At 43.9% G+C, this 26,721-nt stretch overlaps 1 protein-coding gene across 1 annotated transcript; it reads left to right on the top strand.

The window, feature by feature from the left end:
* Positions 1 to 13,242: 13,242 nt before the first annotated feature.
* MINAR1 (membrane integral NOTCH2 associated receptor 1) lies at positions 13,243 to 25,238 on the top strand (the record flags this gene model as incomplete). The annotated part of the gene is made up of 3 exons (XM_080934239.1): positions 13,243 to 15,543; positions 19,628 to 19,882; positions 25,041 to 25,238. 3 exons carry the CDS (start codon positions 13,243 to 13,245, stop codon positions 25,236 to 25,238), a joined length of 2,754 nt encoding a protein of 917 aa, XP_080790365.1.
* Positions 25,239 to 26,721: the final 1,483 nt, after the last annotated feature.

The following is a 26,721-nucleotide window of genomic DNA, read 5'->3' as shown; positions in this document are numbered from 1 at the left end:
TGTTTTGATCTGCTATGATGTTATTTAGCATGACATGAAGGATTTCTAGGAGTAATTGAGGGGCAGTGCGTTTGATGGGTTACTTACCCCCATCTCTCTGCAAACAAGCTTCCATTACCACCTCTTCCGATGAAGTCTTTCTTGCAGGTAGAAGCTAACCACTTACTCTGGCTTTAGGAGCCTTCTGAGATGAGTCCCATGCCAGCTCATGAACAGCCTGGGGAGGGGACATTGCTCAAATAAGAGCAGTGGGAGAGAGTTGAGTGGCTGTCCTGAACAAGCCCCTTGAATTGGATTTCTTTATATGTATCAGAGGATGATCATAAAACAAGAAAGGCTGGAGTGTCTGCAAAAAACAGCCAGTTTAGAGGTTTTTTTTTTTTTTTTTTTTGGTACTAGAGAGCCTGCAGGAAAACCTTCAGTGTCTGCTTAGCGAGTCTGGTTTTTATTGTGTGTGAGACTGATTTGTACAGATCTGCAACTATGTGAAAAGAAACGTAGTTGCCAGGGACAGAACAGATCAAATATTTCATTTGCATTTCTGATGGATTTAGTGTGTGAAAATGTTGCACAGCACTTAATAGTTGGGAGTGAGACAAAGGCTTCCCTGTCCGTGTTGTATTCCTTGGGAATTTTGGATATACAATGTCATTATTTTCTTGGCCAACACCAGAGGCGAAATTCCTGTCTTTGCATCATCTAAAAACTCTAAGGTTCCTTTTGAAAAATTTGTGCTTCGGGCAAGTTGTCTGCTCTGTCTCTGTCCACAGCACTTAGCATGGGTAGGAGACTCTGTTCTTCCCTCTTCCCTCACAAGCTCTCCGGAAACCTTGGACAACAGGAAGCAGAGAGCAGGGCTGCGGGCCATGGCCTCTGCACAGAATGTGAAGACCAGGAGGAGGACGGGGAAGGCCCTGCTCGCTGCTCCAGCCAAGTGGCAATGCATTTCCCAGACTAGCTGAAAAAGGGTTTCAGATTCCTCTGTGAATATGGTGCTAATGCTCACTGATTAGCTTTTCCCGCTGACATTCAAATGTTTGTTTTTGGAGCTTACCCTGCAGGCTTCAGTGTAAATTAAAAGAAAAAGAAGAAAACAAGGATATTGAACGTAAGGCAGGCAGAAGCAGCTGTATGCTTCTAATTCATCCTACAACCTGGGCAATGCTTAACTTTCTGTATATATTGTTGCATATTATTATATATGCAACATATGTAATATATATGTATGTATGTATATTGAGAGTATCAAACCAGACTACTGAATAATGTTCTTTTCCTCTCTCTTAAAATAGCACCCTTTATATTAAACTTCCATAAAATTTAAGTGGACAAAACAGATTACAAATCAGTGGAGGGCCTTGGCACCCTTTTCCATTCTCAGTGTGGTGTCTGGCCCCCTTTGGAGTGCTTAAGGGCTCAAGAGAGCAGTTTGCAAGTCACTGGAAGGCTTCTCTCCAGAATGTGGCATGCTACCTCCTTTCAATATTCCAAATGAAAAGTGCTCTATAGCTCAGTGTTGTCAGTGTGCTGTGTACATTTTACCTGCACCGAGTCCTTCCTACCCCAATACAAAGCACATACCTGAATGAGGTATTTATACTCTGAACCTGACTCCCATGAGATCCTGTCTTATTAAGTGATATGGGAGGGGGATGAGTTGAATGTCATATAGCTATGGCATGCTGATAGATTGTTTTCAATTCTTAAATTAGACAGTGACCTTCAGAGTGGTCTGTCAGTTGTATGCATGTGTTCTGGTGTGTGTGGGGGGGTCGTGATACATGTGCATGTGTGATGCCATCATTCTAGCATGATTTATTGAATATGGTCACTATGTGGTTTTTCTGGTGTCCTAAGTATTTTTCCATGCCCTCTGCTACTGAGAGCTTCCATGGAGCTTGCCAGTGGGTGATCTGCCGTGCTCTGACTTGAGAAGCCTCCTCAGTGATGCCCAGTCTCTGTGGCCTTACTCAGTTTACTTTGTGATTGGTAATTTTAACCTTCAGTGACTCCTGTGGTGGTGGTTGGTGGCCACAATGCAGCATCTGGAATCACTCTGGGACTTAAAAAAAAAAGAAGAAGAAGAAGAAGAAGGTGGTTTCAAGCAAGATGATAACAATGCAGTTTTATGAGTTTGTTAAAAGCCTAAAATTAAGTAGCTGAGGAAAAACAAACCACAATGTAAGAGGTCATCAAGTTTGTAGGGACTGGAGAACTTTAGAATGTTAGGGCAGCTTAAGTGGCCAGCAACATGAGAGGCCACCATTAGAAATCAGGGAAAGGCTGACTCGTGTGTGTGTGTGTGTGTGTGTGTGTGTGTGTGTGTGTGTGTGATGGAGAGGTATATAGGGAGTGTGTGTAAGGAGTATGTATATGGAGTGTGTGTAGGGAGTGTGTAGGGAGTGTGTGTAGGGAGTGTGTGTAGGGAGTGTGTATGGAGTGTGTGTAGGGAGAGTGTGTAGGGAGTGTGTAGGGAGAGTGTGTAGGGAGTGTGTAGGGAGTGTGTAGGGAGTGTGTAGGGAGTGTGTGTAGAGAGTGTGTAGGGAGTGTGTAGAGAGAGTGTGTAGGGAGTGTGTAGGGAGTATGCACGGAGTGTGCAGGTAGTGTAGGGTTCAGAGTGTGAGTAGGTGATGTGTAGGGTATCAGTAGGCCATGGCTATGAAGGGTATGAGTAGAGTGTATGCTGTTGGTAAGTAGCAGGCGTGGAGTGACAGTTGAGATGTAGGTTGTAGAACATGAGGAGCCTGTATATGTAGGATGTGGGTAGGTGGTGTGTGTTGGGTATGGTTGGTGGTGTGTGTTGGTGTGTGTTGTTGTATGTTGGCTATGGGTAGATGGTGTGTGCTGGTGTGTGTTGGTGTGTGTTGGCTATGGGTAGGTGGTATGTGCTGGTGTGTGTTGGTGTGTGTTGGCTATGGGTAGGTGGTGTGTGCTGGTGTGTGTTGGTGTGTGTTGGCTATGGGTAGGTGGTATGCATGAGGTATGGGTAGATGGTGGTGTTTGGTTTGAGGTAAGGTGCTTTGTGTTGAATATGAAAATTTGGTATACATGGGGTTTATATAGAAGTATGTGTGAAGTGGATTTGTATAGTAATATGTGTGAAGTGTGGGCTATGGCTGTGGGAAGGTAGTGAATGGAATGCTAGGCAGTGTGTGGGTTCTACCTCACTGTTCTACCACCTTACAACAGCAGTGTAGGCTCGTGACCAAGCCTTCAACACAAGTCTTTAGGGGCAACTTAACTGAACTATATCAGGAGGTGAAGACCGAACTGTACCTAGTGCTTTTCCACTGGGCAAAGAAAGTATTTTTATGGTCCTTATGTTTATAAATAATAAAATAATCAAACAAATTGTTTTTCTGTTTTGCTTCATTTGTTATATCTTCTTCTTTGCCTTCCTTCTTTGTAACTTGGCCTTTTTGTTTGGGTTATTTATTCATTACCAGGTTTTAAGAGCTCCCAATAAGATACAAGAAGCATCTGCTTCCTGCTTTATCTAGGTGTTATAATGTCTAGAGATGGGTAACTAGCACTTCTCATTCATATAAACGAGTCTTTCCTTTTCTTCCTGATTTGAGCATTTGGGATCTTGTAGAAGATTCTTTCAGGATCTCAAATTATCTGACCCTTGACTCAAACTTTTGCTTTTTTAGTTTCAGTTGTTATGTATGTGTTATGAGTAAAGATAAAGTCAAGTTTTTAAAACCAATTGGTTTTCTGACTATTCCAGTAATACTTAACCAATCAACCATAGACACATTTACTTTTATTGAGCACACCAGCATCTTGTCATTGCCTTGAAATTCGGTCTCTATCATATGCTGTGTTCTAACCTACACCTGCATCTGTGTGGCCTGTGCCATTGACGTATCTAGGATTTAATACATTTTCTAAATCTATTTTCTACTGTGACCAGAATTCTTCTATCTTTTACAATGTACTTTGATTTATATGGATGTGTGTTAGCATACTTCATGCCCCAGGACGCCAGATGTCCACAGTGTGGGTGCTGAGAAGGAAACTCAAGATTCTCCGAGAGAGCAGCATAAGCTCTTAACCAGTTAAGTTTTGTCTCCAGCTCTACCAACCGGGATTCTTAGTTAGTTACCCCGAGGAAATAATCATTTCATGTTTCCTCTAACATGAAGGGCTTCCTCATAAAATGAAACACACATCTGTTTTCTAGTTTGTTACTACCTGTGTTTTGCCCCCTTTCCTTTCCTTGTTTTCTTGTTTCATTTTATTTAGTATTTTTTGATACTGGGTCTTATGTAAAGCAGGCTGCTTTTCAACTTTTAAAGTTGAGGTTTTCCTTTTGTTTTGGCATACTTGAGTTTCAATGTGACGTGTTTAGGCATCTAAGGATAAAGACCTTCTGATGCTCTTCAGTTCTTACGTAGGCTTTGCTGCTGTGCTTCTTGTTCTGCTTTGGTTGTTTTGCTCTTTGAAGGTTTGTGCTGTAAATTCTGGAACATTCCTAGACATTATCATTTTTCTGCTGTTCTTTTTTTATTGGAAAAGCTATTTAGACAGTTTCTGAAACTTCCCCTTCCATGTGTGTATGTCTTTCAGCCTCAATTTTGTATCTTCCATCTTCGTGTTCTTAGTCCTGTTCTGGCTTTCCTTAGATCTTTCGGGTCACTAATTTTTACTTAGCATATTATTTAATAGTATATTATTTAATCTTTTCATTGTTTGCCAAGGAATGATTGTTTTTTTTCACAAGTACTGATTATTTTCCAAATTATATGCTGTGTTATCAGTGTTTTACTTAGACTACATACTCTATGTATATATGTACTTATACATATATACATGTATTTAATTTAAAATATAGTTATACCTTTTAAAATTGTGGTTTCCTTTTGGGAAAGTCTTGAGCTAGTTATTTTGTGTTGAAAGATTTTGTTTTCTTTTGTGTTTAATTTTTAGAATAGTTACTACTATCTTTCCTCTAAGACAGAACACCTAAGATTGTCTAAGGCAGTTTTACACATTGGTATCAGGGAGATCATCAACCTAAAACAGGTTTTGATTTCTTAGATTAAGAATTCTTGTACTCTGGAGCAACAACTTTAGACCCGAGAGCCTAAGATGGTGGCCTTGTTTTATGTTTCTAGACACAGACACACAGACACAGACACAGACACACACACACACACACACACACCCCACAATGTTAAATACAGAACCCAGGCAGAGGATGACAAATGTTTTCTGTTTTGGCTAACAGACACCTCCAACTCCATTACATTCTCTGGTTTGAGTTAGCTAGAGAACAGTCAGTCAGTACATGCTCCAGGTTCCTGCTGTCTGCCATGATTCTTCTCACTGCCTTCCCTCTGACAGGACTTCCCCTACCCTCCAGCTCAGGTACTTCCTGCCTCCCTCTGTGATTCCCAGCTTTATCTCTGCTTTGGTGTTCTGAGCATTTATTTCGCCCTCTTGCAGACTTAGCATTACATATTAACAGCGAAAGCTTTCCAGCAACAAAGATGCTTTCCAGCATTGCTAGGAGATCAGAATCCACCACTATGCTATGCTAAGAGTGTTCCTTTCTTTATAACATTTTGAATTCTAAACTAAGGGCTTCAAGACAAGGCTATGCCTCTCAGGGGCACACACTAGATAAATAGCACAGCAGTTTCCTTCCCTATTCCCTGATACCTTCTTCAGCAGACCTGTAAGGAAAAACCTGGGCTTTTCTTCCTTTGATTTGTAATTTAAATTATAGACAACACAAAGAAGGCTACTGCTTCAGATCACACATTTTAGATCTCTAGGCTGAGACCTTTCTTTTATAGTCCTGAGTCCACACTTGCATTAAATCACAAGAACAACTACAATCTAAGGGGGGAAAAATGGCCAGAATTTTCCGTGAACCTGCGGACGAATTCTCTCATGGTGTGCTTTTTTACGAGTCTGCAGTGAGAACATTATGGCCATTTTATTTTGTCTTTTGAAAAGGATATGGGAACGCCTTACTATGAACACTGTACAGCTGACGTTTGCTAATCTGGCTCAAAGCGATGTCTTTCATTCGCATCAGATCTCTGAGCTGTTAGTAACAGAGGGATGATTAAACTGCTAAAGGAGAGAGCAGGGATGATATAGAGAAGCTTATCTTCTGTCCAGAGATCTCACACAGCACTCCTAGAGACTGCTAGCCCCAGCTTCAACCAGAGAGAAGCCTCTCGTCTGCTCTAGTTTGATTAAGATCAGATGTCAACACAGTGAGCACTTATGTCTCAGGTGTAGAAAAAGCAGACACTTACTTCAGCCTTTGAACTCCAGCCTTTATCCCTGCTAGCATGTGGCTTGAAAAGTAACAAGACTCCACAGTGAATTGGGGGTTGGGGTGGAGCAGAAGTCAGGCATCTGGTTCCTGCCCTTTCCAAAGCTGCATACTGATCTATAGTGAGAGCAACCATGGACCAGGAAACAGAAGAACCTGGAATTCTTCCCTCATCCAGTTACATCAAAGTTTCTGAAAGGTAGAAAAGAATGTGGATTCAAGAATATGGGTCCCAATCTGAACACCCTATATGTGGCATGGTTACCTTCACCCCAGTGCCGCCCTTACAGCACCTACCTTTGATGGTGTCCCAACTCCTATTTCCTGTAGCCTCCTTTCCTGGAGCCAGCATCCTGCCTGTCAAAGACAGCTGTGCTACTGTCACAGAGTTCCTGAGCCTGGGTAACTTAGAGAGAATGTTATTTTATTGTTAATGGTCCTATAAACTAGCTGGTTCATAGTAAGGCAACAGCTTCTAATGTCTGGTGAGGACTTTCTTGCTACATTCTCAGCCTGGCAGAAGGCAGAAAAACAAGCATGTGTCAGGCTGTATGAAGTATCTTTCAAAGAGACCGTCATCCCACCCATTAGACACTCCATGGCCTATAATCTTTTCTTGAAAGCCCATCTCTTGATTGTATCTGAACTTTGAAGGCATCTATTCATAGCACAGAACACCCTACTTAAGTTTTTCCTGCTTGTCCATTACTTCCCCTTTCCTTATCCCTTTCCTCACCAAACTCTGTTGCCCCGCACTTTCTAGCCACCTTCCCTTTGAGTGGAACACTTCTTGACCCTTCTTTTTGAACTCAAATCACCCATATCTTGAGTCTTCTAGACCATTGGAGATGGTACCATCACTACAAAATTGTCTTCTTTTCTCCCCTTTGGCTTGGACTCCATCTCATCACTGACTGGGATGCTTTGCTGAAACTCCCCTGGCCTTTGCTGTTCACCATTGGCATGTTGTATGGAAGTTTGTAAAAACATGTCAGGAGCTCTAGCTGCCAGGACCAGATCTGCCCTTACTTCCATATGTGCATTTGGACAGTCAAGTCACCATCTTGTCCTCGATTTCCATCTTCATAAAGTGAATCATCACTGTAGCCACAACGAGCACTGGTCCTAAAGACTGTTTTCTTCCCTGAGACCATGGGCTTCGAGGAGAGAGCAGTGTTAACTTTCCTGGCTGATCCTAGCACAGTTCTTAATGCTATTACTACAAACACTTTATCAGCTGAGCCATCCTCCAGCCCCAGAAAAGGGGACTATAGTGCCGAATGGTCGCACACAAGGAGATAGGCACATGGAGTAAGTACCAGGCAGAAATGGGGGAGCGGGCTAGGAGTGGGCTAGCCTGGGAGTCACATGGGTTGAGAACTGAGAGGGCATCCCCACTTACTCTGAGTAGAAACTTTATCCTTGGCTTTCAGAACTTCCCTATGGAGTGAGTTCATGATCTTTCTTCCAATTTAATAAGAGTTGACTAATGAGTCTTACAACCAGCTTGTTATTTTCTCTCCGAGGAGATGTGTAAACTAGGCAGAGGCAGTAACTCATGGGACTAATGAAGGTCCCTGGAAATGTGTGATTGAGAACGGTGTTTTCCACAGTGGGAAATGAGAAGGCTTTGAAGAATTGGGAATAAAAATATAGAGAGGCCGAAATCATGCTTCACGCAGGCTTGTATTGTTGCTCTTTATACATATGGAGTCAGATTTCAAAGTTGATGTCACACAGTAGGTCAGCCCCTTAGAGGCCTTTTCCCTCCACTTCATCCCATATGGACACATCTGCTCCTTTTAGTACAAGGTTGAATCTGGTGCGGTATTGGAAGGCTTTGGTCTCTTATTAACTATTGGACTTCAGACAACTTAGGTATTTCCTCTCGTTAGTATCGTATTTGTCTGCCAGTTGTTCAGTTTCCTTATCTGTGAACTGAGACTGTTCTTCTTACCCTGCAGAATCATTAGCGTGGTCAGGGGGGGTTAGTCTGCCAGTCGACACTGTCTCGTGATGTCACCCAGAGAGCCTGGAAGCTTACTGTTCAGAAGCCCGCACCCCTGCTTCCATTCCTCTTGGGGTATGTTGAAGTTTCATAGCAAATCTTAGGGCTTCTCTAATGATTGACCATCCTTTGTATGTGTGCCACCCGTAAGTCCAGTTACCTTTTCTCATCCACAGGCCTCTAATGCCAGTTGTGTTATGACATATGTATGTGCTCACGTTTCTTTGCTTTCTGTTTCTGTGATAAAATATCACAACCAAAGGCAGCTTTGGGAGGGAACACTTTATTTCATCTTACAGCTTTTAGTCCATCCTGGAAGGAAGTCGGGGCAGGAACTCAAAGAAGGAACAAGAAGGCAGGCACTGCACCAGAGGTCCTGAAGGAATGTTGTTTACTGTCCTGCTCTCCATGGCTCACTCAGTTTGCTTTTTATAAAACTCGAAGCACCTGCCTAGTGACATCACCCACTCATGCCAGGCTGGGCTCTTTCACGCTAAAGCTAGGCATTTTCTCAATTAAGGTTCTCTCTTCCCAAACGACTGGAGTTTGTGTCAAGTTGACAAAAACTGACCAGCACAATATGAAGGTATACACTGTTGACCGGGTGATTTCCCTATTGCTCTCCACTTCATTTTTGAGACAGGGTCTTGAACTGAACCTTGAACTCATTGGCTGGACGAGGCTGGGAAGCCAATGAGCTCTAGGAATCCATTCCTTCCTTCCTCCTCCCCCCAGCACTGGGGATACATATGGTTGCTGCACTTCCTGGCTTCTTCACGTGGGTGCTGGGTGTCCAGACTTAGATCCTTATGTTTGCACAGCAAGCATTTTATCACCGAGCCATCTCCCCGACTCTCTGATGCCAGTTTTCATAACGATAAAAAAAATGACCCAGGCTTACCCTTACTTTCATTGGGAGACAATGAGTCTTAGTTTTTATAAATAGTTTTTTTTTTCTTTTTCTGCAAATAGATATTTTGGGGATGCATTTAAGCCAAGCAAAGCAACAGTGAGAACAGGGAAGGCCTCTCTGGGGAGCCATATCTTGGGGCTTTCCTAGGAGGTACATAGTGTACACAGCTCGGAGTAAGCTCAGCTCTGCAGCCCTGGCTGTAGCACTTTGAGCTCCCCTGTCCCATTTCTTCATCTGTCAGAGAGTCATTGTGAAAGTAAAAGAGGTCTCTTAAGGTGGTTATAAGGATTAATGTAAAAAAATTGCTATGAATGCAATTTGTGCCACCAAATCCATAAAATACGGGACACATTTGTTGCACGCTATTCTCTAAATTACATTCATTTGTCCTCTGCTCCGATAGCTACACCCATTTATTTACTTCAAGACCAAGCGTGACAGATTGTCCTCGCCTCTAGCAAGCCAGAACATCCTGACACAGAATGTTTTCATCCGAGGGAAGCAAGGACTGGGGCAGGGCAGAGGCACTGTGTGGGCGAAGTCCATCTCCTGGTGTCTTGTCCCTGGCAGGAACAGAGCCCGTTAAACTTTATTTTCTTTTCTCATGCAAGTAAAGGCTAGCCATGAGTTTCCAGATCGTCATGGCAGATACCATGCTAAGATTTATACGAGCCTATTAAGAGCAGCTGCCCTCGGGACAAAGAAAGATCCCATAGCCGCCTGCTGTTTAAGTATGGTCTGAGGAAATAAATTGCTTTTGTTGAAAATGAGCTGGACCTTCTAGAACACTGTCAATTTAAAAATCAATGGCAATTAGAACATGTCTAGTGTTTGGGGGATAGAGTTTGCTGGACTGGAACTTTGAAGACCAGACTGCCTGGACCTAGCAGTAATCCTCCTGTTTCTTCTGCCTTGTAGGTATTGGGATCACAGGAGGGTAACAAACCTGGCTTCGCTCGGCCCTTTCCATGCGGCATGTGCTCAGGGAAATGAACATATGGTGGGTGTCATTAATGTATCTTAAACCTCAGAAGCTGTTATGTTTCTCAATAGTGAGTTTTCTTAGAGGACTTTGATCCGATTGGATGTTTGGAAATTTCCCGTTTCAGATTAGTTCATGCTGTGATTCTCTTCCATTTCACTCTCCGCTTCGAATTGACTGCACTGATGGCGGGTATACACACAGGGAGGCTGCACATGGTCTGGGGGGGCCCACACCTGCCAGTGGACCCTTGAGAGTGAAGGCTAAAGCTTTCATCCGTCTCTTAGAAAGGCACTGATGTGGGAAGCATGGTTGGTCCAGGATCCACCTATGGTCCCGACAGGCAGCAGTCAGGGTGGCCAGTGTGGGGAGAAAAGAAGAAAACAATCTGCATGGATGTACCCATTACAAAAACATCAGAACCAAGAGAAAACAAACAGCATGCTCAAGAAAATGACTATGATGAAGGATGCCTTGTCCTGCAGGCTGACTAGGCTGGCCTCACTGGTCAGCAACTGACATCAGGGGCTGTGGCACAGGGGTGGCCTTTTCCATAGAAGTTTGTAGGCCATCTTTGTTTGGAATTCAGGGCTAGAGGTAAGCTCTGCAGTGGGACTGACAAGGTCTGCAGACAGACTACAGTTCTGCAGCTACTCCTTTCCAGGGCAGCTCTCCTCTGCAGGCTTGGCTGCTTAATAAAAATTAGAAAGGACAACGTCAACTATATGGTATCCATAAAAGCAACAAAATTATTGTAACTGTCCAAATAATATCAACCAACTAGACCCCCCCCCCAGAGCTCCCAGGGACTAAACTACAATGAGTACATATGGAGAGACCCATGGCTCCAGCCACATATATAGCAGAGGATGGCCTTGTTGGGCACCAATGGGAGGAGAGGCCCTTGGTCCTGTGAAGGCTTGTTACCTCAGTGTAGGGGAATGCCAGGACAGGGAGACAGAAGGGAGTGGGTGGGTGGGGGAGCATCCTCATAGAAGCAGGGGGAAGGGATGAGATGGGGGTTTTAGAGGGGAAAGGGAATAGATTATACACACACACACACACACACACACACATACGTATATGAATATACTGAATTCATTTTGACAGAAATTGTTCATTAGATCATTTTGTTGTGATGAGATGACTATAAATGTTCACTATAAAATTGGTACACAGAATTAAACACATATTCGTTATTAAAAAGAAATGAACATGTAAAATAAGTTCAATACACAATGAGCTTTACTGAACATGAAAACTTTATAAATATACATTCTTACAACGCACCATCTGTGAGTTTAAACACGAACCCGCCAGGACAGGCAATAGGAATAAAGTACGGCAGCATCAGAGTTGAAGGACTGCACACTGTACTACATGACTCCATCTTATTCCCACTCTGAAATGCAGACCAGTGGTCGCCGAGGTTGGATGTAAGGGGCTTGGAGAAATCACCTGAATGGTATCCTGCACTGTGGCAGTTGTGTGTGCAAGATACCTCCATCAAGTGCAAGCAAGGGCACACTTCAAAGTGTGAGTCTTACTGCACACAAACGATACCTTAACAATTGTACAAAATGTTTACTGGGTAGAGACAACGGAAATAAATCTGCACAACGTAAGATCACCGTGGTTTGAAATCATGTGTTCCTAGAAGCTAAAGTGAAAGACAGCGGTGTGGGCTGGAGTGTAAATAGTTGTTCAGTCCGGGTTTTAAATACGGATCTCTTCCCGAAACTGTGCGCTCTTTATATCTTTCTGTCTTATCCTGCAAGTTTGCAGTCTTACAGTAAAGTAGAAAGAATATTATCTTGAATAATCTCACATCCACCATCTGGATCCAACCACTAAGTGGTTTACTATATTTGGTTGATCACGTATCTATCCGCCACCAAGCCATCTGATGTTTTCCATACTTAAAAGTAACTTGCAGGCATCTGTATTCTTGCCCCTAAATACTTTATAATGCAGATCACTGCTGCAAGTCCAATAGTGAGTCTGATTTCTTTCCCTATAAAATTTATATACAATGAAGAGCACAAATATTAACAGTACCTTAGCTGGTTTTAACAAATATATATGTCTGTGTAGTAACCGATGCCTACTGAAAGATCTAGAACATCGAATCTCAGCCTTCCTAATGTTCCGACCCTTTAATACGGATCCTCATGTTGTAGCAAACACCAACCATGACATCATTTTTGTTGCTACTTCATAACTATAACTTTGCTACCTTTATACATTATAATATAATGTGTTTTCTAATGATCTTACATAAGTCCTGTGAAAGAATCCAACACCAAAGGGGATGCAACCCACAGGTTGAGAACCTCTATCTAGAATGTTCCCCCGTTGCTTTTCTCACAAAGTCCCTAATACTCTTCTTATTTTACAAACAACTTTTACCTTTCTTTATAATTTTTCATCTTTTCTAAAGTTCCTCCCAATAAACAAACAATATGCAATTACTAAATCATCATCATCATCATCATCATCCTCACCACCATCGTCACTGATCGATACTTCAGAATGGTATTAAAATGGAATCATATAGTTCAGTGTCTTTTAACTCTGGCCTCTGTAATGTTTTGTTTACGTTGGATGTCCTAGCAGTTTATTTTTAAGCTGATATGTTGCATATAAGAATGTACATCTATGAAATTTTCATGTTCGATAAAGCTCATCCTGTCTCCTACTTTGTTTTATGCATGCATTTCTTACTTATTTGGATGTTTACAATCATTTTGTTGCTATTGGGAATTCCATGTAGTGAGTACTGACATGTCTAATTTTCATTGATTGCTTCTTCGAGGTAGATTCCTAGGAAAAGAATTAAGTCAAATGTTCTGAACACTTTAAAGCCCTGAACCACTTTTAGTTATCAAAATGTTTTCCTTGTGTTTCTTTAAAAGGTGCAGACCAATCTGGACCTGGAGCTGTGCTGCCGTTTCTAACTGCCGTTCCCCCCCGTTTTTTCTGCTGTCGTCAGGATAGAACTGATTGATGCTCTAGTATAGTCAGTGACCTTGTGAATCTACACCATGGAAACCAATCAGGAAGCGTCTCTCTTTCTGGTGAAGATCTTAGAAGAGCTAGACAGTAAACAGAATACCGTTTCCTATCAAGACCTGTGCAAGTCACTATGCGCCCAGTTTGATCTGTCTCAGCTTGCCAAACTGAGGAGCGCGCTTTTCTACACAGCATGCCTCGATCCCAACTTTCCAGCCACTTTATTCAAAGACAAGATGAGATGCTCGGCAAACAACCAGCAGTCAAAGAAAATCATGGTGGCAGCAGACATCGTGACAATCTTCAACCTGATCCAGATGAATGGGGGCACCGCCAAGGAGAAGCTGCCCACAAGTTGCCACAAGGTGCGCAAGAAGGAGGCTTCCTTCGAGTCTTGCCGGTCGGACACCGAGGTGTGCAGCCCCACAGTTTGTGAGCCTCTCAACTGTGAGCTGAGTGAGAGGCCCTTCAGCCGAGGCTACCCCACCAGGCAGTCATCCAAATGCCGGAAGATGGACTGTAAGGAATGCCCACAGTTCGTCCCTGCCTCTGAGCCCAACTTCCTGTTGGGTGTTAACAAAGAGGTGAAAAACCGGGCAGCCTCTCTGGACAGACTGCAAGTCCTGTCCCCATATTCTGTGGCCAGCCCTCAGCCCTGTGAGATGCAGAGGACCTATTTCCCCATGAATATTGAGAACGAGTCCATTTCAGATCAGGACTCTCTGCCCATCAGCCAAGGCATCAAAGAGACCTTCATCTCCAGTGAGGAACCATTTGTGGTTCAGTCCTGTGTTCAGAAAAGGAACATCTTCAAAGAAGACTTCCACAATCTCATGACTGTATCCCCCAGTTTGGTTGGTACAACTAACAAAGCAGAGGAAGATCATGGGGAGCCCCCGAGTCAGAAGGAACTCCACAAGCAACCCTTCTTTAACCACAGCTTTGAGATGCCTTACCACAACCAGTACCTGAATCCGGTGTATTCCCCCATCCCTGACAAAAGGCGGGCAAAGCATGAAAGCTTGGATGACCTTCAAGCCTCTACCTATTTTGGACCCACTCCAGTGATGGGAACACAAGATACCAGGCGCTGTCCAGGGAGGTCCAGTAAACAGACTCCATGGCCCGCCAAAAGTTGGAGCCTAAACACAGAGGAAGTGCCTGACTTTGAACGCTCCTTTTTCAATAGAAATCCCTCTGAAGAGAAGCTACGCTATCCAAATTCTGGCAACCAGACTCCCAATTTCTCAGGCCCAGACCGGCATCCGGTTTACCTGGTGCCAAAGGATCAACAGAAGGTTCTCCCTGCTGGCTACGCAGTGAAACCAAATGGACTCAAATCTAAAGAGATCTCATCCCCCATTGACCTGGAGAAGCACGAAGCAGTCAAGAAGTTTAAAGACAAAAGCATCAGCTGCACCAGTGGACAGCACAGCTCAGACACCAGCAGTGTGGGTACCCAGACAGAGCAGCATGTGCTGGACCCCCCAAAATGCAAAGACTTGTGTACTTCAGGTCAAGCCAAGTACAATGACAGGCATGCCATGAAGCACTCGGATGATGACTCAGAGATTGTCAGTGATGACATCAGTGACATTTTCCGGTTTCTTGACGACATGAGTATCAGCGGCTCTACGGGAGTGATACAGTCATCTTGCTACAACAGCACTGGCTCCTTGTCTCAGCTTCATAAGTCAGACTGCGACAGTTCACCAGAGCGCAACCTTGCCAAAATCACCAATGGGATCTCCAGCAGCAAGGGAGACAAGTGTAGCCGGTCTGAAAACGTCCACCACTCTGAGGAAGAGTTGAAGAGCAGTGTGTGCAAACTGGTTCTCAGGATTGGTGAGATCGAACGGAAGCTGGAATCACTGTCAGGGGTCCGGGAGGAGATCTCCCAGGTCCTTGGAAAACTCAATAAACTGGATGAGAAAATACAGCAGCCAGAGAAAGCGAATGTGCAGATTGACCTGACCTCCTTGACCAGCGAGGCACCTTCGGATGATAGTGTCTCTCCGAGTGTCCTCCGGGCACACAGTGGCTCCCACAGACCTAAGCTGGACAACAGTCCTGACTGGGGCTGTTCCGATGCCAGCGGAAGCAACAGTGAAAGCCTGCGTGTCAAGGCCTTAAAGAAAAGCCTCTTTACCAGGCCATCTTCCAGGTCCCTGACTGAGGAGAACAGTGCCACAGAATCTAAGATCGCCAGCATCTCAAACTCTCCCAGAGACTGGAGGACCATCACATACACCAACCGGATGAGCCTCAACGAAGAGGAGATAAAAGATGCAGGCCCAGCCAATAACAAAGATTGGCACCGGAAATCTAAGGAGGTAATGGAAATTTAAATTCTCATGATGGGTTTCAGTATAGTCACGGCCTCAGACGTTCCATGAAAAGCCTTGCCTCTGGCTGGGTAACTGTGCCTTGCTGGTTTCTTTTCCAGAATTGGCAGGCTCTATGCGTTAGAACAGAGAGGGCAACATGAGCAGGCTGTTTGTTCTGCCAAGGTGCCAGTCAGTTGGGTGGAGCTCATGCTGAGATGCTGCTGCCAGTAGACAGAGCGGTTGGGATATTGGACAGGTGGTATGAAAAAGATTTTGCAGGAGGGGGAGTGCATCAAGGCAGGCAAACAGCATCAAGGTTATCTTCTTGCCCTTGCTGAAGTTGTGGGATCTGTTCCAGGCAAACATGGGAGGAGGCTTGCTAGTGTCCCTGCTGTTAAGTCTCATGCATGAATTTTGTTGCATGCATTATGTTGCTCTCAAAAAATATGAGCCCTTTCACTATAAGATGAGTAGTTTATTGCTAAGAATAACAAAACGATTTCCTTGTTACGCCATGGAAAAACAGCCAATCATAAACAATGTCTCTCTCTCCTCTTTGGTTGTCTCTTTTTCCTATATAACGATCTCTGCACGTCTCATGTGAGTGTTACTTTTGACCATTTATCAAAGGCCTCACTCTACCCGTGCTGGGAGCCCTGTGTGTGTGTACAAATACTTCCTTGTTTTGTCCCGTGTTGAATGGGATTGTTCCAGGGGACACACATCTGATCCCTTCACTCCAGCCAGGTTCCAGTGACGTCTCGCTGCCAGCAAGGTGCACTTTCAGGCTGTAGCTGGTTTTCTGGCCACTCTCAGCTTCTACAGCCATTGGACTGGCCCTGTGCTGCCCTCCCAGGGTCTCTGATGACTGGGCTATCGGTGGGAGGGATGTATAAGATGGGCTTCAAGGATGCTGAGCCAAAGAAGAGGTGTGGGTTTCCCAAGTGATGTTCAGAAGGTGTGAGTTTGAATTTGGGGTCCATACCAAGAGGAAAGGAAAAATTGAGGGAGCATTATATTTTTCTAATCCCAAAGAAGCCCTTGTATCCCATGGAAATTTTTGCCTCTTATATTGCTTGCCATGAATACTAGGCTCAGGCCAGATTTCTGGAACCCAGGGTTTTATATAACATTGAAAAAATGGTTAATAGAGAACTAACATGGTTAGGTGATTGTATTAACAAACCTAAGGGAACCAGCCTGACCTCAATACCTCATCAAACCAGCAGGACTTGCCACCACCTTAAGTAAGACCCACTTGAAGTGCCTCACATCGAGAAGCTACTGTGTGAAGTAACCCCGCTAGACTGCGTGACTATTTCGATTGTGACTTTTCCTCTTGGCATTTGCCACCTCTTGCTTATGATCTTTCTTGGGGCAACCAGCTTTGGTCACTGCCTCAACTTTGATCCAGTGTCAGAAATTGCTGTAGCCCAGGCCCTCAAAATGTCCTGTCACCATGCACAAATTCCTCGGGTCTCAGATGACACTCTCTTTTCCTTTCAGTGTTTCTTCTTCATTTCACTTGTTAGGGATGGCCATAACAAAGCAATGTTCCCAACTGATGAGTTCCACATGAGCTCACATGCCCAGTCTAGCTGCCAGCATCTACATATTTACCTTGTGTGGTTTCTCACGCATCTCTGTCTTCTTTGCTATTTCCCATCCTCCAGCTTTCACATCCCACCTGGGGCTTGGGGACCTGCCCTCCATCTTCCACCTCATCTCATGGGCTGCTTCTGTGTTCACTTCCCTAAAATAATTCTCTGTATGTGTGCAATGCCTCTTGCTGAGTGTGCAATGAGTCTTGTTCTCACGTCCTCTACAAATCTCCTTTGCCTGTGCAAAAAGTCATAAAATTCTCACTTATAATTTTTAAGATTTTTGTTAGCGCTCTCTCTCTCTCTCTCTCACTGTGTGTGTGTGTGTGTGTGTGTGTGTGTGTGTGTGTTCATGCATGTGGAGGCCAGAGAACAGCTTGTAACAGCTGATTATTTTTGTCTACCAATCCTGGAGATTGAACTCTGATTATCAAGCTTGGTGGCAAGTGCCTCAACCCACTGAGCCTGAATTTCACACACTTATTTCTAACCAAAGTGCTGTGTTTTACCTCAAAGTTCACCCTGCCTTGATGAGTCTACTTGTATTTCCCCTGAAATGCTATGGCCATTCACTCAGTCACCTACTTAGTAACTATTTACGGAACTACTACAGCCAGGCCTTGTTAGATGATCAAACATTTCTTCACATCATTTCTACATTAAGACAGTATGATTTCCTCCCTCTGTGCTTAGGATACGGTGAGAATGGTTGGTGCTGAGCTCCACATTCTCCTCTGGGTTCCGTGTGCTCCTCAAGGCCTCTTCATTCACACACATCTGGACACTTGTACAGCAATGGTTGCCCATCTTTGTTCAGATGTACCGATTACTATCCTAGAGGACTCAAGCATGGGTATCAGACAGCAGATACAAGCCTGGCCTCGATGAGATGCTCCTAGGAGTGTGAGAGTCCACATCCCAGCTCTGTCGTTTCCATAGCTCTATAGGCAGCATTGAGTCTATCTCTAAAACTCTCTGTCCCGACCTTCCACACCCACGGTGGGGATCATTTCCGTTCTGATGCGTGAAATGTTAATGAGTTAATAGAATGTGATGCTGCACATCTGGCACCAGGCAGAGTGGTGGATATACGGCCAGCCCCAGTGGCTACCACCAGGTTTATCCCCGTGGGAATTTCTGCCACTCCTGCCTTTGTGCATGATCTGCTTACTTTAGAAGCTCTGCAAGGACTGGGACATGGTATGTGAGCAGAATAGAGAAAGCCAGTAGAGCCTTAGACGCTCTGGGGCATTAATGGGTTAGAAAATAGGAAGGAAGCCCATCTTGCTTGATTTACTTGAATCTGCGCCTCTTCCCATAGCCTTGATAGCCAAGGTTTACCCATTGTTTCTGAGCTGGTGGATGAGGTGCGCTGATATGTGCTTCCAGTCCACATCCACTCACAGCTACCCACAGTGGCTCAAGTGTCGACCTGTCATGTGCCTTTCATCACATTCGTTTTCCCCTCTATTACTCTTCTATAGGATGCTTTGCTCCCTGTCTCACATGCCCAGATCCATAACATTGGACAAATCCTCATGGATTGCCCTAATAATTTGTATCATTGTTTTTGAGCCAGAATCAAAACACAAACAAGCCATTTATTCCCCTGCCTTGGAGGGACTCGAAGTCTAGTGGAAGAGACCGGCTGGCAGACAAACAGCATGTCAAATTCAGGCTAAAGGGTCTGTCCAGAGTCCTATTAGATCACAGAGATAAACGCCATCCCATTTATAAGGGAACACTTGCTGGACGGTCATTTATGTGGAAACCCCATGGCCTCAAGGTGGATATCAAAAAGATCAGAGACCCTGGTCTTAGAGGTTCACTGAGAATAGAGAGGGCTGTGATGTGTCTCATGATTGCTATCAAACCACTTCAGACACTCCTACCTCACACTTCTGCCCAAGCTTCTCCTGTATCTTAAGTGTTGTACAGATATGTTGAGGGACACCTGCACCAGGGAGTCACTAGACACTCCCTATGCAGGATGCCCAACTTAGATTCTCCCTTCCATGGCAGGTTTTCAGCAGTGCTTTTGGGTAATTCCATGCAGAATGAATGACCTGTGTCTTTTACTCACTGAGTATAGGTAAAACATGGGACAGAAAAGAACATGCAGGAGCCAAGTAAAGACTTCAAAACTCCGTGTCCTGGGACAAACAGTAGAGTCTTTTTTTTTTTTTTTCTGAGCTCCATTGGCCAACTGCATAAGCGAGTCAATTCTGGTAAGGATGGTGTAAAGAACAGGTTATAAAGGACTTACTTTTGCTGTGGAATGTGATTTTATTTGTATTATCAAGATCAGAAAGCCCTCTTTAGAGGATCCTCAAACAGGCAGACTTTGATGTCTTCATAAGTAAATTTGTGTTGCTACATGGCTGTCTGCTGGGGCCTCATCGATAAATAGCTGGCTAGCTACTCAACTGCACTGTGAGACCTGATGGCATCTCTGTGGCTTTTCTGAATATCTTTGTGCTCTTCTGCAGGCAGATAGGCAGTATGACATCCCCCCACAGCACCGATTGCCCAAGCAGCCCAAAGATGGCTTCCTGGTGGAACAGGTGTTTAGCCCTCATCCTTACCCCACCTCCCTCAAGGCCCACATGAAAAGCAACCCTCTGTATACAGACATGCGGCTGACAGAGCTAGCTGAGGTGAAGCGGGGCCAGCCTTCTTGGACCATTGAGGAATATGCTCGGAATGCTGGTGACAAAGGCAAGCTAACAGCTCTGGACCTGCAGGTGAGCCTCGCTGTTCCTGGGTGGGAGGAGCCCAGTCATGGGCTATAGATGATGTCAATCTGGCCTCTCTCTCAACCTTTAAACTCCCTGGGTTCCTACCATGGATTTCTAAACTTTAATAAGCAAGAGAGCAGAGAGGTCTTTTTTCTTTTTTGTTGTTGTAGTTGTTATTTTAAACAAGGGGGTTTATACCTTGCCCATTTGTAAGCATTTAACAATGAGGGTAGTCACTTTGTGTGTTTGTTGATCATCTGATTTGCTAATGATGCTTTTAAAACCAAGTGCAAATTCTGATCTTTGCTCACAAGACCTGAGCCAAACTGTTTAATGAAACACAAGCTGATTTCTCCTTCCATATGTAGCGCGTGGGATAAGCATGTTTATGGGAGCCAAGCTATGGATTTTGTTTCCATATGGAGCAAACCCCAGGTAAGAGCCATTCCTGGAAGGTCTGTGAATGCCATTATGGCTAGAGGGCATGCTTTTTTTTTTTTTTTTTTTTTTGTTCTCCCACCACAGGACTGGGTTTTGGTCACACTTTTATTTTGGTGGGCAACTCTAAGTGGTTCCACTCACAGCACACCTGTTTTCACATCACCATGGCCACCTGTGGATTTGGCAGTGTGGACAGCAAGGCCATAGCACCAAGGGGACGAGTTCTCGGCAGACAGCCTAAGCATTCGAAGTATGGTTGCTGATAGCTGTCTGTAGGCTCAATATGACTAGTCTTTTGTGTCATGGCCTTGCTCCATACAAAGAAGGTATGGGAGCTACAGCATGTGGCAGATGAAGACACCGGATTTGAACAGCATCAAGGCCTAATCCAAAGCTTCTTAAGAACACTGTGTGACCTGAAACACTTATGTCACCTGCTTTAGATTTGGTCCTCTCACGTGTGAAATGGGCATTAACTATTGACATTAATAGTATCATTGCGAGAACTGAAAAGAATATATATAAAGAACCTGGCACTAAGTAGATATTGAGAGACCTGGCAACCTGGCACTCAGGAGTTGGTAGTGAATACTGAAGTCAGTCAGTGTACTTAGCACTTTCTACATTTATCTCTTGGTTCCAGACACATTTGTCTGTGATGCAGGCATTACTCTGGCCACCTCCAATTTACCAAGCAGGAAACAATGGAAGCCGGAGGCTCAGTGAGTTGGTCCAGATCAGTCAGGTCTAAGTCTATACTAGGCCATTGGACAATAAGTCTCCTGTTCTTTCTCTTCTCTTCCCTCTCTAGATTTTCCCTTTGCTATTGTTAGGAGTTTAACAGAACTTCAACTCAGACAAAAAGCTTGCAATCCTACTTGCATGTCTGGGTCCCCAAATGGTGGCAATTCAAGGGACCTCTGGCTCAATCCTGGGAAAGACATCTATGGTGGCAGCTGAAGCATTTTAAGCTTCCTTTCACCCAACCTACTCCATGCATATAATATCTCCATGAATATTACATGCCATCTGTCCCCTCGGGCTGCTTTCTCCTGTCATCTTCCTGATGCCAAGCAGGCTAGACCATGTCTTAAGTCTCCCACAAGCAAACCTCTGTTCGACTTTGCTATATGTGGCACCCCCCTTGAATCACAAACCTGCCAGTTAGAAAGCACTCAGAATTAGAAATAGCTCAACAGGTTGTAATAAGCAATATTTCACACGGCTCTGAAAGTGACTTTGAAAAAAGATTTTGAAAGATTAGGCAGAGAGAGAGAGAGAGAAAGAGAGAGAGAGAGAGAGAGAGAGAGAGAGAGAGAGAGAGAGAGAGAGAGAGAGAGACAGAGACAGAGACAGAGAGACAGAGAGACAGAGAGACAGAGAGACAGAGAGAGAGATGAGGGATTTTTCATTCATGCAATTTTGGGTGTGTTGGTGTTTTTAAGTATAAAGATAAAATTAGAAAGAATAAAATAAAATAGACATTTGGGTTACAGAGCTTTAGGTGACTTTGCTTAGCAATGGAATGACAGAGACTCCGGCCACATGTTCTGAGGGGTTAGAGCACCCATTGCCTGGTGATGTGTTCGTAGCAAAGCAGAGCAGACACGGACCCAGGTAGGGCAGCGAATCCCTAGCTTGTTGGTTTGCATTGCTTCGCAGAGATTCAAGTGCTGATCCAGGTTAGCTTTGAAACAGCTTTCTCAGGTCCATCTTTGTCCATATGTAAATCCATTGGTGATATCCACGGAGCAGGTAGGCACCGGAGTAGGCCTGGATTTCATCATTTGGCAGGCCTAATTAACAACTGAGAATGTGTGTGCTGTCCCCGAGAGCCTGGCTTACCTCTCTGTGCTGTGGTACCATTATGGCTTGAGGTTATTGAAAAAAAAAAAACCTACTTAACAACAGTGTATTTCATGAGACCTCCAACAAAGTGTAACTAGCAATGAAAAATGGCTGATTTCTTTCTACCCATGGTGGAGAGAACGGAGCACAAAGTCTGCTGTTCTCGGTATGTACAGCAGGTTGTTTGGCCACAACGGCCAGCGTTTGCCTTCAAGGTTACAAGGAGGGGAAGGCTGCCTGTCTAGCCTTCCACCTGAACCTAATCTTCCTGGACACAGCATTCATGTGCCAGGTCTACATTTCAACAAGACAGTGCCATCTTTGGATCTTTTCTTCCCTTTTGAGGATTTCATCACTTGGCAGGCCTAATGCTGTCCCTGGGGATTACCTCTCTGTGGTGTGGTGCCATTGCGGTTTGAAGTTTTCTGTCGGGGAAACTGACAGGGAGAACTGGAGGGTTTTCATGTCAGGGAGAGCAAATGGGGTCCATCTGTGTCCCAAAAGGACAGAGATCTCAATCAATCAATTAATCACTTACTCACTCACTCACTCACTCACTCACTCACTCACTCTCTCCCCCTCCCCCTCCCCCTCTCTCTCCCTCTTCCCCTTCTACTTTCCCTCCTCCTCTTTCTCCCCCTTCCCCTTCTCATCTCCCCCCATCTCCCTTTCCCCCTCTCTCTTGTGTGTGTGTATATATATATATATATATATATATATATATATATATATATATATATGTATGTATATACATACGGACATATATATGTGCATATGAATTGTGTGTGCATTTGTGTACATATGCATGTGCATATATATGTAAGACTTTGCTTGCATATGTGTATATTTGGGTTCATATGTATGAAGGAGCTATGATACAAACATACAACACAGGCTCTAAACAGTAGAATTTAGTCACCACAGAGCAGTTTAGGTCAGCTTCAGGGAGAGGCTTCTGCACTCCAGTAGTGTCTACTAGGTCCTAGGAGTTTCTTAAAAAGACATTTAAAGGCTTTCCCTACAATGGGAGCATTCTGGTTTACCTTTGGAGTATTGTGGGTGGCTAGCACTAGCTTCTGCCCATCTATCTAGCTTGCAGAACTTATAAACAGTGTTGAAGTCAGCCACCGTAAGTTCTGTCCTCTACAGTGTTGTCCAGTCTGCCCAGCCTACCCACAGTAGCACCAGAGTGGCCCTGGATGATCTGTAAATGAACAGATCTGACCCCTCTAATAACCTTGTTTTTTTGTACATCAAACTTAGCATTTCATATTTTTCCACATGTTATTAAATGTCCTCTTTGTTTCATTTACTTACATGGTTGAAAAGTAGAAAAACCACTTTGAGTTGGAGGCCAGATGGAACTGGCCTGCAGTCCATAGTCTGTGGACCCCCCTCCCTCCCCCAATATATGGTGGTTATCAACAGGAGGGTGATGAAATCTTGAGACTGAATGGCAGTGGGTTGTCAGCCCCCTACAGTAAGCAGATGGCATGCCCAAAGGGATGATGGGAAGCTGGTAAAGAGGATCATTCACTGTAAATGTGAGAAGGTTGAGGGCCAACAATAGCCCGTGTAATACTCAGACATTAGCATAGAAGAGAGGGAAGAGCTGTGGCCTTTCCTGGCTCTAAAGGACCAAGGGCAGGGAGCTATCTCTGAAACACTATGGCACACAGCTCTGCAAGTTAGCGTCTGGTAGGAGCCTAGCTGTTGGCAGGTGCAACTTCTAGGAGAACCGTCACTCCAACCTTCTCTCTGTTTCTTTCCCTTGACTGAGCCCACACTGCAGCTCCAGGACACACAGAGAAAGATGCAGAAGGAGGTAGCTAGCAGGGCAGGGGAGAAATGATGAGCATGTGTTAGCCATCCCTATTCCACTAACAGTTGCCATGGCTGAGCTTTCTAAGTGTGGCAGGCCTGGAGTGGTTTGTATTTTGATTCCGTGTATGTACATTTAATGTGTTTGTATCTGTAAAACTCAAATGATTCAAGAGCTTTTCTCACAATGGGTGTTTGATTTGTGATTTAGAGGTATAGGTAGCCTCACTTGGGACTGCAATGTGTTGTGGCCTTTTTGTGTGTGACACGTTATTAAATGCTTGCCGTAAAACAACAACACAGCTTTGCTTCATGGAAATAGATTATAGCCATCAATGTGCAACAGGGTTCGTGGGAAATGTAGGTTAAATATAATATTTCTTTTGCGTACAATACATTAATCCTAGGTAGGCGTCTGTTGTAGGTGTTGTAGGAGCTAGCTTTGGGGAAAGTACCCCTTACTGTAGAATCATCATCAACCCAGGTGGGGACTGTCTGCCATGAGTCTGCAGTCCTTGACTTTGCACAGTGTTATAACCTGCTCTTGCAAATGCTTGAAATGGAAATATTTTACATTTTGATTAAGCTGGAGGTGCCTTTGATTTTCAGTAAAAGCTCTGAGAAATGAGCTGACTGAAAATTACAATACAGTCTCCATTAGAACAAACCTGTTCTTAGAGGCTTCTGGTAGAAAACATTTTCTACGACTTTTTTTTGGCTTCCCCCGCAGTGGAGCCAAATTACTCTTGGTCACATACACATCAAGGCTGAGTCTTGTTTGTCTTGGCCATTTTGCTTACTTATGTAGAGATGATGCCTAGGGTCCCCTGTGTTAAAGCTGTTATGTCAGTTTTAGTGAGGGAGGAGCCAGTGCAGTCAGATATGATGTATGGAATGGATCCTTGGCAACCTATTGCTGGCACAGCCCTGCTGGGGAAGCATCTCACAATGCTGCAGACAATGTTTAAGTGCTCCAGGAGTGACAATCACCAGGATGTCTTAGGCCTGGTTTAAAGTATTAATCATACTTCTAACACCTTCTCTTTACTTTTAGACCCAAGAATCTTTAAACCCAAACAACTTAGAGTACTGGATGGAAGATATTTATACGCCAGGCTATGATTCATTACTAAAACGGAAAGAAGCTGAATTCAGACGAGCCAAGGTTTGCAAGATCGCTGCTCTGATCACCGCTGCCGCATGCACAGTCATTCTTGTCATTGTTGTACCAATCTGCACAATGAAGTCCTGAGCCTGTGGACTCAGCATTCCATGCAGCTCAAGGCTCTCGACGTCTTTCTCTCTAAACTCAAAAGCTGAGCCCACTGTGGCTACAGTCTGCTGGAACAGAGACAAAATCCTGGCTGCTTTTCTACAGTGCCGAAGGTCATCTTCAGAGAGTACATACTCTGGAACGACATCTGCCTAGCTGTTAAGTGTTAGCTACACAGTCTGATAAATTTTTCAAACGTGCAATATATCCTTTTCCACATAAGGAATGCCATGGATTATCTGTAAATAAAAATTGGATTCTTTCATTTGGATGATGATTCATGGTAGGCATTAAGTTATACAGAACAGATCCAATACCTGCTCTTTGGAGGAGCTGACTGAAGCAGACACAATGATTAAAATAAAATTCCAAAGGGGTGGAGTCTGTTCCTTACCACTCTAAGTTTGTTGCTGGTGATGTGACTGGATGTATGTCCACATGAATGTGGCTTCTCTCTGGACTTTTATTAAGGGCTATTAACTTCCTTCTTGCCCTTCTGCCATTGTCTGGAGAACATCTGAATTGCTGCAGCTCTTGATAGCAGCTTTCTCAATTTTCTTCTTTGGCCCAGGTAAGAAGGAGCTGTACTTGCAAGCCAAGCATGATATACAGCATCCTATTTTTGTAGAATGGGCCAAGATACTCAGGATAGGCAACCTTCCTGTTGTCCCCAAAATGATGTGGGGAAGCTTGCTGGTTTGGGTATGCTCAACATCTGAAGGTCACAGCCACCTTAAAGGATCTGTGGTTCTAGCTCTGTTCTTTGATTTTCTAACTCTTGGTGGTACCTGATGTTCTATTCTGAAGAGTCTGGAACTTGTCCTTGTGCCTTGAAGAGCAGAGACAATGGCGACACTTTGACATTCTATTGTAAACCATGGTTTCCATCCAGCAATGGTACCAACCATTTACATGGCTTTAAAATAAATTTTGAATGCTTATTCAATAATGTGATAAATGTACCAAGGTTTCCTCAACTACAACATTTACTCCAGAATTTTAAATATTTGTCTGCAGTGCAAAAAGTATCTATTTAATCATTTATCTATATATATTTATGTCTAAATACCTGAGTTTCATTTTTTGTCTTCACTAGGTAAATATTGAGAGCAAGCTTTTTCCAAGTGTACAAGAAGCTGTTGTAATTTTATTAGAGTTTAATCTCTGTCCCCACCTGATTGGTGCTTTGACAATAATTGGGCAGAAAGACTCCTTATCAACATCTGTGTCTAATGTCTTAGTACAAGGTTAAATAAAAATAAATGGTTGTCAGAAACTAGAAACCTTAAATCTATTTAATATCAAACTGGAGTGTGTACACATTTTGGTAGTAAGAATTGGGAAGTATGCACACTTTCCACAAGTGGAATCTGAGAAGCCTTTTAATTTCTAAAGCAATAGGGGTTCAGCATCCATCCTAAATATTTCCAAATAATGCTGAGCTTGCTGCACTGGATCCTGT

Source organism: Micromys minutus (assembly GCF_963924665.1).
Source record: "Micromys minutus genome assembly, chromosome: 21".
Taxonomy (NCBI): Eukaryota; Metazoa; Chordata; class Mammalia; order Rodentia; family Muridae; genus Micromys; species Micromys minutus.
This window is presented reverse-complemented; position numbering and strand designations above follow the sequence as displayed.